General features: G+C 39.9%; 1 protein-coding gene across 2 annotated transcripts in view; it reads right to left on the bottom strand.

Annotated features, from left to right (window-relative positions):
- LOC112252443 (semaphorin-3E) overlaps positions 1-15,867 on the bottom strand; it is a 56,377-nt gene that overhangs the window by 12,857 nt on the left and 27,653 nt on the right. For both annotated transcript variants that reach the window (XM_024423665.2, XM_024423664.2), the window contains exon 2: positions 7,175-7,335. In XM_024423665.2, the coding sequence (XP_024279433.1) occupies positions 7,175-7,335 (161 nt within the window). The remainder of the gene's footprint in view (positions 1-7,174; positions 7,336-15,867) is intronic.

The following is a 15,867-nucleotide window of genomic DNA, read 5'->3' as shown; positions in this document are numbered from 1 at the left end:
ACTCCCAATCACAGTCAGATGTGATACAGCCTGGATTCGAACCAGTGACTGTAGTGATGCCTCTTGCACTGAGATGCAGTGACTTAGACCACTTTGCCACTCAGGAGCCATGACTGATATGACCAATATATACATGTATTGTCCTGCTAATAGCCCATCCTAGAAACATTGTTTGCAGACTTCACAGCCTGCTACGCTTGTGAACAGGGTTAGTGTGTTAACAGGGTTAATCATAATAATATTTTTTCCCCCTTCCACATGTTAAAGGATCCAATTGATATTTTTTTCCGATCAATTAGTATACTTAAGAATAACGACAATATTTGTTGGATTATTTGTTCTGTCTTTTCTGGTGGATTAAAGTGAAATTCCAACCAACTTTTTGGCGATTATTTCGTTTACAAATGACTGAAAGTGAGCGAGAAAAAGGCCATTCTTGAACGTGAGGTGAGACATTCTAACTCATTTCTAAATCAAGCCAGTTTGTTATTTATAATTATTTATTTCTGTTTTTAGAGGGAGAGAAACTAAAAGCCTGACATCGGCTCATAAAACCTTTTTTTTTTGTAAGAAATGTTGCTTAATTAATTTGATTAATATTCCAAGAAAGAAGAAAAATGAAACCCTCAGGGTTTCCATTAGGAAAATATGGCGCTGTACAATGTGACCTTCATTTAACTAGGCAAGTTAGTTAAGAATCAATTCTTATTTACAATGACGGCCTACACCGGCCAAAGATGGACGATGCTGGGCCAATTGTGCGCCACCCAAAGGGACTTCCAATCACGGCCTGTTGTGATACAGTCAACCTAACTAAGAAATACATTTGTCGATACAATTCTCCCCCTACCCTCCCTCTTGGTAAGAGTCTATTGTCCTGCAAATAGCCCATAATAGTGCTATACAACGAGACCCGTCAGGACTAGGCTACAGTACTACAGTAAGAGCAAAATAATCCTAACATTTCCACACCTTAATTGTAGTCTAACCAATACCCAAATGGAGATAACATAAAGTGAGCGAGGAAAAAGGCCATTCTTGAACATGGGGTCAGACATTCTTACTAATTTGTAAATAAATTCAGTTTGTTATCTCTCCAGGTCACATCCGGCATGAGCATCAAGCCAGCATCTGTAGGAACGTAGTTTGCAATGTGATGCAGTATCTTAGACCGCTGTGCCACTCGGGAGCATCCAGCACCAAAGTTTTTAATGCTGATCAATTGCCTTGCACAAGGTATCAACATACAGAGAGGTGTTGGCAAGAGTCTATTGTCCTGCTAATAGCTCATAATGGGCATGGTGTCCAGGTCAGGATAACCAAAACATTTCTTTGTTAAAGACTATCAGAAAGAATGTTGGTACTTATTTATTATGATCCAAAGCCAAGAATGAGTGAGTCGCTCAGCTTTATGTAGGTGTCGAGGCTATATGACTGTGCCATCAAATTGATTATTTAGCAGACATCACTTGCTTATATTCAGTCAACACATATATCTTAAGAATATCATGGAATATAATTGAACATTTTCATTTCTCTTAGAATAAAAACCTTAGTGTAACAATGGTTTTAGTTTTAGTTTTGTTTCTACTGACAAGTAGAAACAAAAATAAGTGTATTTTTCCAGGTGCGTATGCAGGACAGAGGAATAGCAATTCTTAAACTATTGTTCTAAATTCAATCACCTTCTTCATCCTCCTCATTCAGTTCATTGAAATGCAATTTTGAAGTTGTGCATAATTATCATTCTATCTGGTTTATGTTGCCCATTCATTGTCAGTTAGAGACACATTAGCACCTTGGGACCCAAAAGCACCATCAGTACTTTAACTTCCCTTGCGCTGGTCTGGAGCAATGAAGGAGTGACACAGGGTACTGTACTAAACAACAAATGACCTCTAAATCCTGCAGCACAATCTCAAAATGTTTAGTTGGCAACCACTGTACTGACCAGCTCAAATAGACAGAAGGGTGCTATATGCTATCATCTCTCGGCATGTCAAGCCCACTCATTATCTCAGCCAATCATGGCTAGTGGGAAGGTTGCATTACTTTTCTTTGGCGAAACCAACTAGGCTTGTAATTGAATTGAATTCGTATTTACATATGGTATGCAAGTTTATTATTAAGGCATGTGATAGTTCACATGTTCGAGGAGGCATTTCTGCCAAAAAAACACATTTTGATAAAGAAAAAGAAGTGTTAAACAAATCAAAATAAATGTTAGATTTTAGATTCTTCAAAGTAGCCACTCTGCTTTTTATGACATCTTTGCACACTCTTGGCATTCTCTCAACCATCTTCATGAGGTAGTCACCTGGAATGCATTTCAATTAATAGGTGTGCCTTGTTAAAAGTTCATTTGTGGAATTTCTTTCCTTCTTAATGCATTTGAGCCAATCAGTTGTGTTGTAACAAGGTAGAGGTGGTATACAGAAGTTAAAAGACCAAGTCCATATTATGGCAAGAACAGCTCAAATAAGCATAGAGAAACGACAGTCCATCCTTACTTTAAGACATGAATGTCATTCAATGCGGAAAATGTCAAGAATTTTCAATGTTTCTTCAAGTGCAGTCGCAAAAACCATCAAGCGCTGTGATGAAATTGGCTCTCGTAAGGACCGCCACAGGAAAGGAAGACCCAGAGGTACCTCTGCCGCTGAGGATAAGTTCATTAGAATTACCATTCTCAGAAATTGCAGCCCAAATAAATGCTTCACAGAGTTCAAGTAACAGACAGATCTCAACATCACCTGTTCAGAGGAGACTGTGTGAATCAGGCCTGCTGCAATATAAAGAAGGACCCTTAAATGAGTAGGTCTGTCCAAACTTTTGACTGGTACTGTTTTAATGTGGGCTATTTCCAGACCTTTCATGGGTAGCTTATCAAAGATAGACATTTTCCTAAAATATTTTGTTGTTAGCTATCAAGCTTTCAAGATATGTACCTTTCAAAATATAGAAATCATCCATGTATGATCCATGTATGATGGTCATCCATGTATGACTATGTCAACAATGGACTAATGAAACACATATCAAAAGATAGTTTGGGGTAGAATTTTCCTTTAATTAATACATTATAGCAGGGGTATTTCACTCTTACTCTATGATGTCTGGAGCCTGCTAGTTTAATTTAATATCTGATAATTAATTGCACACACCTGGTGTCACAGATCTAAATCAGTCCCTGATTAAAGGGGAACGATGAAAAAAAGCAGTGGAACTAGCTTTGAGGTTCAGAGTTGAGTTTGAAGGCATTTTAGGTATGTAACTAATATGTGTGAAATGCTTGATGATGTATGTGATGTAAACAGAGAGGTCTACTTTCTTGGGGACCTAAATAATGACTGGTTTTCATCAAGCTGTCTGCTCAAGAGGAAGTGTCTTACTGTAACCAGTGCCTGTAATCTGGTTCAGGTTATTATTCAACCTACCAGGGTGTTTACAAACACCACAGGAACAAGATCATCAACATGTATCGATCACATTTTTACTAATACTGTAGAACTTTGTTCTAAAGCTGTATCCAAACTGATTGGATGCAGGGATCACAATATAGTGGCTATATCCAGGAAAGCCAAAGTTCCAACAGCTGGAACTAAAATAGTGTATAAGAGATCATACAAAATATTTTGCTGTGACTCTTATGTGGATAATGTAAAAAATATTTGTGGGTCTCATGTGATTAATGAGGAGCATCCAAATGCTGCACTTGCAGATTTTATAAAATTGCTTCTTCCAATTATTGATAAACATGCACCTGTTAAGAAACTGACTGTTATAACTGTTAAGGCTCCATGGATTGATGAGGAGTTGAAAAACTGTATGGTTGAAAAAAATGGGGCAAAAGGAGTGGCTAATAAGACTGGCTGCACATCTGACTGTCTGACTTACTGCAAATTGAGAAATTATGTAACTAAACTCAACAAAAAGTAGAAGAAAATGTATTATGGTGCCAAGATTAATGAAATAAAGAGTGATGGAAAAACCTTTGGAGTACTTTAAATGAAATTATGGGTAAAAAGGAAAATTCAACTCCATCTTTTATCGAATCAGATGACTTATTCATCACAAAACCATATGATATTGCCAATTTTTTTAATGATTTACTTCATTGGCAAAGTGGGCAAACATAGGCAGGAAATGCCAACAACGAACAGTGAGCAATTGTTTTCATGCATAAAAAACTAACAATGAAAGAAAAGCATTGCACGTTTGAATTTTGTAAAGTTAGTGTGGGAGAGGTGGAAAGTTTATTGTTATCGATCAATAATGACAAACCTCCCGCATTGACAACTTAGATGGAAAGCGACTGAGGATGGTAGCTGACTCTATAGCCACTCCTATCTGTCATATTTTTAATCTGAGCCTAGAGGAACATCTTTGTCCTCAGGCCTGGAGAGAAGCCAAAGTAATTATGCTACCCAAGAGCGGTAAAGCCGCCTTTACTGGTTCTAACAGCAGACCTATAAGCTTGCTGCAAGCTCTTAGCAAACTGTTGGAAAAAATTGTGTTTGACCAAATACAATGCTATTTTTCTGTAAACAAATTAACAACAGACTTTCAGCATGCTCATAGAGAAGGGCACTCAACACGTACCTCACTGACACAAATGACTGATGATTGGTTGAAAGAAATTGATAATAAGAAGATTGTGGAAGCGGTACAGTTAGATTTCAGTGCAGCCTTTGATATTATTGATCGTAACATATTGTTGAAAACAACATATGTGCTATGGCTTTTCAACCTCTGCCATATTGTAGATTCAGAGCTATCTATCTAATAGAACTCAACGGGTTTTCTTTAGTGGAAGCTTCTCTAATGCCAAACATGTAAAGTGTGGTGTACCACATGGCAGCTCTCTAGGCCCTCTACTCTTTTCTATTTTTACCAATGACCTGCCACTGGCATTAAACAAAGCATGTCTGTCCATGTATGCTGATGATTCAACCATATACGCATCAGCAACCACAGCTAATGAAGTCACTGAAACCCTTAACAAAGAGTTGCAGTCTGTTTTGGAATGGGTGGCCAATAATAAACTGGTCCTGAACATCTATAAAACTAAGAACATTGTATTTGGTACAAATCATTCCTTATTCAGTTATAGACCTCAGCTGAATCTGGTAATGAATGGTGTGGCTGTTGAACAAGTTGAGGAGACTAAATTACTTGGTGTTACCTTAGATTTAAACTGTCATGGCCAAAACATATAAATTCAATGGTTGTAAAGATGGGGAGAGGTCTGTTCGTAATAAAGAGATGCTCTGCTTTTTTGACACCACACTCCAAAAAGCAAGATCTGCAGGCTCTAGTCTTGTCTAATCTTGATTATTGTCCAGTTGTGTGGTCCACTGCTGCAAGGAAAGACCTAGTTAAACTGCAGCTGGCCCAGAACAGAGTGACACGTTTTTCTCTTAATTGTAATCAGCGGTCTGATATAAATACTATGCATGACAGTCTCTCTTGGCTAAGAGTTGAGGAGAGACTGACTGCATCACTTCTTCTTTTTATAAGAAACATTAATGTGCTGGAAAACCCAAATTGTTTGCAGTCAACTTACACACAGCTCTGACACACACACCTAACCCACCAGACATGCCACCAGGGGTCTTTTCACAGTCCCCAAATTCAAAACAAATTCAAGAAAGCATACAGTATTATATAGAGCCCTTATTGCAAGGAACTTCCATCTCATATTGCTCAAATAAACAGCAAACCTGGTTTAAAAAAACAGACAAAGCAACACATCACGGCACAATGCCTCTCCCCTCTTTGACCTAGATAGTTTGTGTGTATGTATTGATATGTAGGCTACATTTGCCTTTAAAAAATATGTAGTTCTATCCTTGAGCTGTTCTTGTTTATTGATGTTCTGTATTATGTTATGTTTCATATTTTGTGTACTGACCATAGAAAGCCTGTATTGTCTATGGTAGAGTAGGTCAGGGCGTGACTAGGGGTGTTTAGTCTAGTTTATTATTTCTATGTGGGGTTCTAGGTTTATTTGTCTATGTTGGTGTTTGTGTATGATTCCCAATTAGAGGCAGCTGGTAATCGTTGTCTCTAATTGGGGATCATCCTTAGGTTGCATTTTTTCCACCTGTGGGTTATGGGATATTGTTCATGTTTAGTTGCTGGTTAGCACTGTCATCACGGTTTGTTTATTCTTTATTTTGTTTTGTATTTGCTTAAAGTTTCACTTTCATTAAAATATGTGGAACTCCACATACGCTGCGCCTTGGTCCGACCATTATTATTACGAACATCGTGACAGTAGCTGCTGCTTTTGCAACAGCTAATGGGGATCCTAATAAAATACCAAATACGAAGTAGGTTCCTCCAAGATCCCCTCACCTCACCAAAGGTGCACAAATGAACCATTTACTAGCAATGGTTCCTAGAAGAACCACTAATTCTAAGAGTTTAGTAAACATAGTGAATCTTTGTAATTCTAAAGGGTCAAGTTAGGACACAGCTACATGTTTGTGTGGAAAACATCAGCCCCAAATCACTCTTTATCATCATTAAGTATATTATTAAATATATTATCAGTGATACTATGGAATTTCAAGAGAACAGATTAAAACATAATAATAAACATCCCCAAGACCTCATATAACTCAGTAGGAAATGGACAATAATAATCACATTACTTTACACTTAGAAATCTGCATTACAGATATGTTCCATAGTCAGTTGTAACTTATCCTCCTCTGTATGTCATTGTCTAACATAATTAAACAGAACTGAAGTTCATAACACCTCATTATAACACAATTATTTACTACTTCATCCACCTCAGGGAAACAGTCAGATGTGACAGCCAGTCCCACCGACTCTATTGGCCAATAATTATTATTACACGTGTGTATAGTGCTGGAGAAATATTAGTAATACATTATGGAAACAATTTCACGTAGCCTATGAGATGTTAAGGAAAGTTGGGATTAGAGACTGGGCATATGGCAGTATCTCTCTCCTCTCTGTGTCCAGCCGTGCTCTTTATGGAAGGACTCTGTGTCCAAACTTTAGTAACATAATAAAGACACACAAATATATACACTCCGTTTGGGTAACCTACTGACCTGGAGGGGCAAGAGTTCAAATCACCTCCACACACACACGCACATACAGACAGACAGACAGACAGACAGACAGACAGGCCTACCTCTCTGTGTTGGTGGTTAACTCTCTCCAGGCTGAGGGAGTACAGGGTGTTCTTAGCCCCTACATACAGCCTCTCATGGGCCTCGTCCAACATCATGGTCTGGGTTTGCAGGGAGGGACCTGGTCCCTGGAACACCCATGTCCTGTTCAACTCCCATAGCTCTGTACAGACAGACAGACATAGAGAGAGAGAGAGAGAGAGAGAGAGAGAGATAGAGAACATTAGGTGGAAACCGAGATGCAATTTTTAATTAACCTCCTGCCAAATGTACGACCATAGAATTGCACAAACCCACAAAAAATGCCAATCAAAGTTTGACAAACTCCCGTATCTGTAAGGTGAAATATCGCAGTGTGCAATACCATCAGCAACATTTGTGACCTGTTGCCACAAAAAAAGGTAAACCAGTAGGTCAGAAACACAAAACAAATATTTATCTGCCTATTTATTCTAGACACAAACCGGTGAGTGGCACACATACACATTCCATGTCTCAATTGTCTCAAGGCTTAAAAATCCTTCTTTAATTGACCTGTGTCCTCCTTTTCATCTACACTGATTGAAGTGGATTTAACAAGTGACCTCAATAAGGGATCATACTGTACCTTTCACCTGGATTCACCTGGTCAGTTTATGCATTTTTGTGTGTGTTTTTAAAACTTTGTGATGTCCAATTAGTAGTTACAGTCTTGTCCCATAGCTGCAACTCCCGTATGGACTCGGTAGAGGCGAAGGTCACACTGCTCGCTTAACCTGGAAGCCAGCTGCACCAAGGAGGAAACACGTACAACTGCCACACGCGATGGGACAAGGACATCCCAGCCTGCCAATCCTTTCCCTAACAACACTGGGCCAATTGTGCGCTGCCTCATGGGTCTCCTGGTTGCTTACATGTGTGTGTGCTGAATGAATACCCACAAATGAAACCCTCCATAAAACCAATGATGTAAAGACAAGATAAAGACCCTGGGTGATACAGAGCCTGAGGATATGTACCTCTGAGTCTGCATGATCAGGCTACCTGCTGTTGAACTAGAGAAATAGAAAAACTGTCCTTGTCTAATGTAGAAGGTGGCACTGTAAAATGTATCCTTGCCAGGAGAGGGCGCAATCCGATTCTGGGATGCTTCACCTGGGGAAAGTTTATGGGGTCCATACATGTTCCGGGATTGTCTTTCAAATAAAATCCGAAGCCCCATGTTTCTCAGGTAAAGCTTGAAGTTGAATATTACATTTTCATCATCAAAAGATCAATATTTTTGCCTCAACTTTATATCCTTAGGGCTGCCATTCATAACTAATTAGCTTATGTTATTACAAAATTTGTGTGCTATTTTGAATGACGGCACTAGCTAGTTAGCAAACCAAACCGAAACATTAGCGAGCAAGCCTTACGAAAGGTAATTCTGCTGTGAAATGATTGAACAGGCCTCCTAGTCAAGAGACCAACAAAAAAGTGAGTGGAATAACAAAAAAGTGAGTGGAATAACAAATAGACTACCCAGTTAAAAAGTGAGTGGAATAACAAATAGACTACCCAGTTAAAAAGTGAGTGGAATAACAAATAGACTACCCAGTTAAAAAGTGAGTGGAATCATATTGGAGACCCAGCAGATTTCAAAGTAAAAAATAACAGAACTTAGGATGACATTTTGCCAAAGACGATCCTTTCAAATATTTCTGGTTTTGCCGTGGTCTGCGTGCCAACAGTTAACCGAGAGGTGAAATTACATCAGAGAGCCTGTTGTTGCTGCTGCATAGAGCCTCTGTGAGTACTACCAAAGATTATGGTGATGGGAGGACAAGGAGGTTTATTTATTTATATATATATATATATATATATATATTTATAAAATTGTAGGTGGTTGATCAGCTTTAATATTGCAGACATATTGCGGCTTCCATCAATGTAATTGTCTACATCATTTCCAATCCTCCATATCTTTGTTTGTAAATATATATACAGTACCAGTCAAGTTTGGACACATCTACTCATTCAAGGGTTTTTCTTATTTTTTTACTATTTTCTACATTGTAGAATAATTTTGAAGAAATCAAAACTATGAAATTACACATATGGAATCATGTAGTAACCAAAAAAGTTTTAAACAAATCAAAATATATTTGAGATTTGAGATTCTTTAAAGTAGCCACCCTTTGCCTTTATGACAGCTTTGCACATTCCTGGCATTATTTCAACCAGACATGAAGCTCATTCAATACAGAACATTCCAAGAACTTCTAAAGTTTCTTCAAGTGCAGTTGCAAAAACCATCGAGCGCTATGATGAAACTGACTCTCATGAAGACCACCACAGGAAAGGAAGACCCAGAGTTACCTCTGCTGCAGAGGATAAATTCAGCCTCAGACATTGCAGCTCAAATAGAGGCTTGACAGAGTTAAAGACACAGAGTTAACAGACACATCTCAACATCAACTGTTCTGAGGAAACTGCATGAATCAGGCATTCATGGTCTAATTAATGCAAAGAAACCACTACTAAAGAACACCAATAAGAAGAAGAGACGTGCTTGGGCCAAGAAACATGAGCAATGGACATTAGACCGGTGGTATCTGTCCTTTGGTCTGATGAGTCCAAATTTGAAATGATTGGTTCCAACCGCTATGAGACGCAGAGTAGGTGAACAGATGATTTCCGCATCCAACTCATCCCAAACCATTTCAATTTGGATCAGGTCGGGTGATTATTTAACCAGGTAGGGTAGTTGAGAACAAGTTCTCATTTACAACTGCGACCTGGCCAAGATAAAGGCACACTTAACCATGAAGCATGGAGGATGAAGTGTGATGGTGTGGCGGTGCTTTGCTGGTGACACTGTCTGTGATTTATTTAGAATTCAAGGCACACTTAACCATCATGGCTACCACAGCATTCTGCAGCGATCCCATCTGGTTTGTCGATTGTGGGACTATCATTTGTTTTTCAACAGGAAAATGACAACACATCTCCAGGCTGTGTAAGGGCTATTCGACCAAGAAGGAGAGTGATGGGGTGCTGCATCAGATAACCTGGTCTCCACAATCACCCAACCTGAACCCAATTTAAATGGTTTGGGATGAGTTGGACCGCAGAGTGAAGGAAAAGCAACCAACAAGTGCTCAGCCTCCTGAGTGGGAAAGAGGTGCTGTCGTGCTGTGTGGGTGTGTGTGGACCAAGGTAATTGCTTAGTGATGTGAACACTGATGAACTTTAAGCTCCAATATAGGCTAATAATGAATGTAGGCTAACAGCCCCTTGCAGTCACCATGCATTTTAGATATGGTCAGAAAGTTAAAGTTATTATCTCATCTTTCAACAGCATTTACAGTAAAGCAGAGTAATTACAAGCCAGGTGAATCAGAGACAGAACCTAAGGTATTAATGCTAATATATCTAGTACATGGTTCATGTACATTTTGAATTACAGAGTGTCTGACCTAGATAGTGTCTGACCTAGATAAAGATACTGTATATCAGAAAGAACATTAGTAACATTCTAAAGCTTCTCCCAGAAGAGCATTGGTAAGAACTTGGAGTTCTGGGAAAGATGTTGTGATTACTGAAAGGGTTATTTGATCCTCACAGCCCAGCCTATCAGCTGTCCTGAGGGGAAGAATTCCTTTCATCAGACAGGAAGCGGAAGTGTTGTCTTTATCTGACCCTGGGTAGCGGCTGTCCTTGGGCACATATCTAGCATCAGCTTACAGTCTACAAATCCTAACCTTAACTATTTGGGGAATAATGCAAAATGGGCAGTAGGTCAGTAACTAGGGGGAACATCATCCTTCTGCCTTTATCTCTTAGTTATTTATCTTAAAGTGGAAGTAGTGTGTCACTGGACCATGCGTTTGATTAGGATGGGGAAGTTTAATAGTGATTGAACACATGGTTCACACACACACACAAAGGCCCATGCCCGTGCCCACACACACGCTGTTGAAGGAACTGGTCCAAGGTGCAGCGTTGTAAGCGTACATTTTCTCTTTATTAACTCAAAATGACACCGACTAAACAATACACAAACAAACCGTGAAGCTTCATGCTATGTGCCATCAAACAAAGTTAACTTCCCACAAACACAGGTGGGAAAAAGGGTACCTAAGTATGGTTCCCAATCAGAGACAACAATAGACAGCTGTCCCTGATTGAGAACCATATACCCGGCCAAAACATAGAAATTCATAGAAACACAAAACATAGAATGCCCACCCCAACTCACACCCTGACCAATCTAAAATAGAGACATAAAAAGGATCTTCAAGGTCAGGGCGTGACACACACACTGAGTAATCAATTGCATGTGCTCTATTGCTCAGAATTTGCTCTCAATTGATAATTGATCATATTGGAAGAAAAATACAACAAAATAAAGATCTGTGCGGCCCTCTGAATGATTGTCTCAACCCAAAGTGGCCCCTTTACCAAAAATTGTGAGTAACACTGGTCTATGTCATAGAAAAAGCAGGTGTTCTTAATATTTGTTTACTCTGTGTATTTTCTCTCTAATCAAACCCGTAAGGTGTTCCTTCTTATCATGTCTACAGCTCTGGAGCCCAGGTCTGGAGGTGAAGGACCAGAGTCAGAAGCTACCACCCCAGAGAGGGCCACTTCCCCTGGGCCCTGAAGCACAGAATTGAGACAGGGTCTGTAGTGTGTTAGGAAACCCCCTAAAGCTTCTTAGTGTCAGGCAGAGCAGTCTAGCACACAGGTGGTTTATATGATCAAATGAGACCCTCTGTATTCCTCCCTTTCCCAAATTGGAGCTGCCATTTTCTCTTGCACTGAGGAGAGGATAATACTCCTGGCTACCCTCACCATCTCCTCAGACATAACTTCTATGGAGTTATATGTCAAGGTTTAAGTTACTTCAAACACCTACAGGGCTTTCTAAATGCCAGTGTTTCAGGATGGGGATTCTGTTATTTGTTATTTCAGCATCTGTTTTTAGTAGCGTTACATCTAGAGACAGAGAGTGTCTTTATAGTATTAGATATCTTGGTAGAGACAGATAGTTTCAGTTTATTTTTCAGATTTTAGATCCAGTCTCTTGATTGTACTACCATTAGAGATCTATGTGGTACAAGCAGAGTTAAGGTTTGTTTTAAAAGGTATTAGATCTCTAGGTACTATTAGGATTGAGATTAGTCTGGTTGTTCTGGTAGCATCATTGATATCAAACAGTGTGTGTGTGTGTTTTGTGCTATTAGATCTTTATGGTAGAGACAGAGGGGATGTGGCAGTGGTGTTATGCCAGTGCCCATACAAGCTTCCTGTAATTATCTAATCCAGGCAGTTACAGCTCTTAAATGCCTGCACATGTACAAACACACACATGCACGCATGCTAACGCGAGCAGACACACATGCACGCATGCTAACGCGAGCAGACACACATGCACGCATGCTAACGCGAGCAGACACACATGCACGCATGCTAACACGAGCAGACACACATGCACGCATGCTAACGCGAGCAGACACACATGCACGCATGCTAACGCGAGCAGACACACATGCACGCATGCTAACGCGAGCAGACACACATGCACGCATGCTAACGCGAGCAGACACACATGCACGCATGCTAACACGAGCAGACACACATGCACGCATGCTAACGCGAGCAGACACACATGCACGCATGCTAACGCGAGCAGACACACATGCACGCATGCTAACACGAGCAGACACACATGCACGCATGCTAACGCGAGCAGACACACATGCACGCATGCTAACGCGAGCAGACACACATGATGCGAAAACACACGTATGTGGGGCTCACACACACCTCCAGATGAAACACATATGGAATGAGTAATGATTCAGCTGACGCTGACAAGGACAGACAGGTGATGTGGAGCAGGACAGAGCGTGTCCTTCACTGGGAAAGACTAAATATATGTTGTTCTCTAATTCTCTAGTTCTCTAATGTTTCAGATGAACTACACATTTACTCATTGGATGCTTCTCCCATCGATCGGGTACCGTCCTATAAGTATCTGGGGATTTGAATTGACAAACAATTCATGCTCATTAAATAACATGTGGATGAGCTAGTTAAAGAGCTAAAATTTAAAGTGGGCTTCTTTTTTAGAAATAGATTTTGCCTCTCTCTAAATAGCAGGAAGCAGATTATACAGTCAACTTTCCTGCCAGTTAACTATGGGGACACTATTTATCAGATTACTGCAGCCACTACACTTAAACCTTTCGATGCCATCTACCATAGTGCTCTTCACTTTATCACAGGTAACAGTTTTAATACTCACAACTGCATCCTGTATCAAGAGGTTGGCTGGTCCTCATTGAAGTCCCGTAGATAACTTAATTATTCCCTTTTTGTTTGCAAAACTCTACTACACAAGCTTCCAACTTACCTAACCTCCTTGCTAACGTATAACAGAATGAGCTACCAAACCCGCTCGCATGATTGGTAAACTCTTGAGGTCCCTCTGGTCTTTAGGTAAATCCTTTAGTTTTAATGCCTACAAGTGTTGGAAAAACCAAAAAAATTCTTGATTCCCTGGTGCCGCTGGGTCAGTTTAGGACTCTGGTGTTGAATGAATTCATTGAGGATTACAGCTGTTTCGATTGATTGAGGTGGTTTATTTGTTGAAATTGTGGTGTCGAGGTGGTGCCTTGTGGTTATCTTAACTCTTCTTGTTTATTTGTCATGTAAAAAAAAATCCTCCTGTTTGTGAGAAAATGTTTGTACTCGTGGCACCATTGGGAAAATACAAGTTTATATATAAATAAAAATGGATATGATGAAGTTAACACATCACTGGACCAAATCAAAAGTCCTTAATAATGATATTGAAGATAATGATAAGGATGAAGGTGACAATGAAGAGGATACTGAAAATGCGGATAACAACAATTATAATGATGGTGGTGGTGGTGATAATGATGATGATGATTTATGATGATAATGGCATTACAGGAAGTGAGTGAAGTAAATAGGATGATAATTTGATCATGCTGAGACATGCATAGCTAACAAAAGTCAAACAGTGTATAATTATCTAAAGCAGTTACTGCTGTTCTGTCTCTGTAGACACAGTAAGGAGATTTCTACTCCTCTCCTCTCTGTCATCTTCTGCAGCTGGTTGGTGTGTGAGTGTGTTACCGTGTGACTGTGTGCGTCTGTGTAACTCTGTGTGTGTGTTCTCCCCTCTCTCTCACTCTCTCCAGCTAAGTAGTGAACGAGGGAGTGTGTCTTTTGCTAAAACAAAATGAGAGTGAGACTGTGCTCCCATTTCAAATGGAAAACAGGAGAGAAAAAAAGAGACACTCCCTCATGACTAATCCTTTCATCACCCTCCTGTGAAGTGCTGAGAGATTGCAGGGGAGATTTAGAGAAATTAAATCATAATAAACTACTTAAATCCCTACCATGGCATCTTTGTAACTGTATTCCTACTGGAGCAGAGAGCAGAATGTATCAGACTGGGAGGAAACACGTCACGAAAAGGATGCACGCACATCACAGAGGCAGAAGGCCGTGTGTTGTTATGATTCTGGATGGCCAGATAGCTAGCAACAATAACAAGAAGTTGCCATGTGATGAATCGTAGGTGGCTTGTTTCAGCTCGTTGTACCTTTTATTGATACCATGTCTTTGTTATGGTAATATGGCAAACATTCTCTAGTTAGCTAACCAACGACTGTGACAATGTCACGACTTCCACCAAAGTCGGCTCCTCTCCTTGTTCGTGGCGGCGGTCGACGTCACCGGCTTTCTAGCCATCGCCGCTCCATTTTTCATTCATCCATTTGTATTGTCTTGTTTTGCACACCTGGTTTACATTCCCCAATCACACTGCATGTATTTATTCCTCTGTTCCCCCTCATGTCTTTGTGTGATGTTGTTTGTGTGTTACGTGTTTTTTTGTAACGCGCCAAGATGGGGTTTGTTCTCTCCGTGTTATTTCACAAAGCTTGTTTTGAATTGTTAAACATTGATGTTTTGTGACGGTTTTGCCGCGCTTTACACTTTGCCTTGTTGGCTGGAGGTTTTTGACGCAGCTGCGTCCGTCTGTAATCTCTCTCCTGCCGAAATAAAGTGTGTGCGGCTGTTCACAATTCTCTGCTCTCCTGCACCTGACTTCACCACAAGTACGCACACGCCTGACAGACAATGTAACTCTGAGACAACTAGTGCTTATTGTGGATATCTATTTTTTTTCAATAAACATTTGGAGAGTAAATCAAATCAAATAAAATAAAATGTTATTTGTGACATGCACCAAATACATCAGGTACTGTGAAATGCTTACTTACATGCCCCTAACCGACAATGCAGTTCAAAAGTGTTAAGAAAATATTTACTAAATTAACTAATGTAAAAAAATCTAATCAAAAAGTAACACAATAAAATAACAATAACGAGGCTATATACAGGGGGTACATGTAAGGGGTGCGTGACTAGCTGCAGGGAAGTCAGGCGCAGGAGAGCAGAACTGGGTAATAACCGGAGCAGTTTAATATGCAAAACCAACGGCACCCAGAACAACAAAATATGGGTATAAAATAACCCGTCGCGAACCAGTCAGAGTGCACCAGCACTTTACCACAAACAATTTCACACACAGACATGGGGGGAACAGAAGGTTAAATACATGACAAGTAATGAAGGAATGTAAACCAGGTATGTGGGAAAACAAGACAAAACAAATGGAAAATGAAAG

The sequence above is a fragment of the Oncorhynchus tshawytscha genome, linkage group LG06 (genome assembly GCF_018296145.1).
Source record: "Oncorhynchus tshawytscha isolate Ot180627B linkage group LG06, Otsh_v2.0, whole genome shotgun sequence".
NCBI classification, from domain to species: Eukaryota; Metazoa; Chordata; class Actinopteri; order Salmoniformes; family Salmonidae; genus Oncorhynchus; species Oncorhynchus tshawytscha.
Note: the sequence above shows the minus strand (reverse complement) of the source record. Positions and strands in the feature narration are given on the sequence as shown.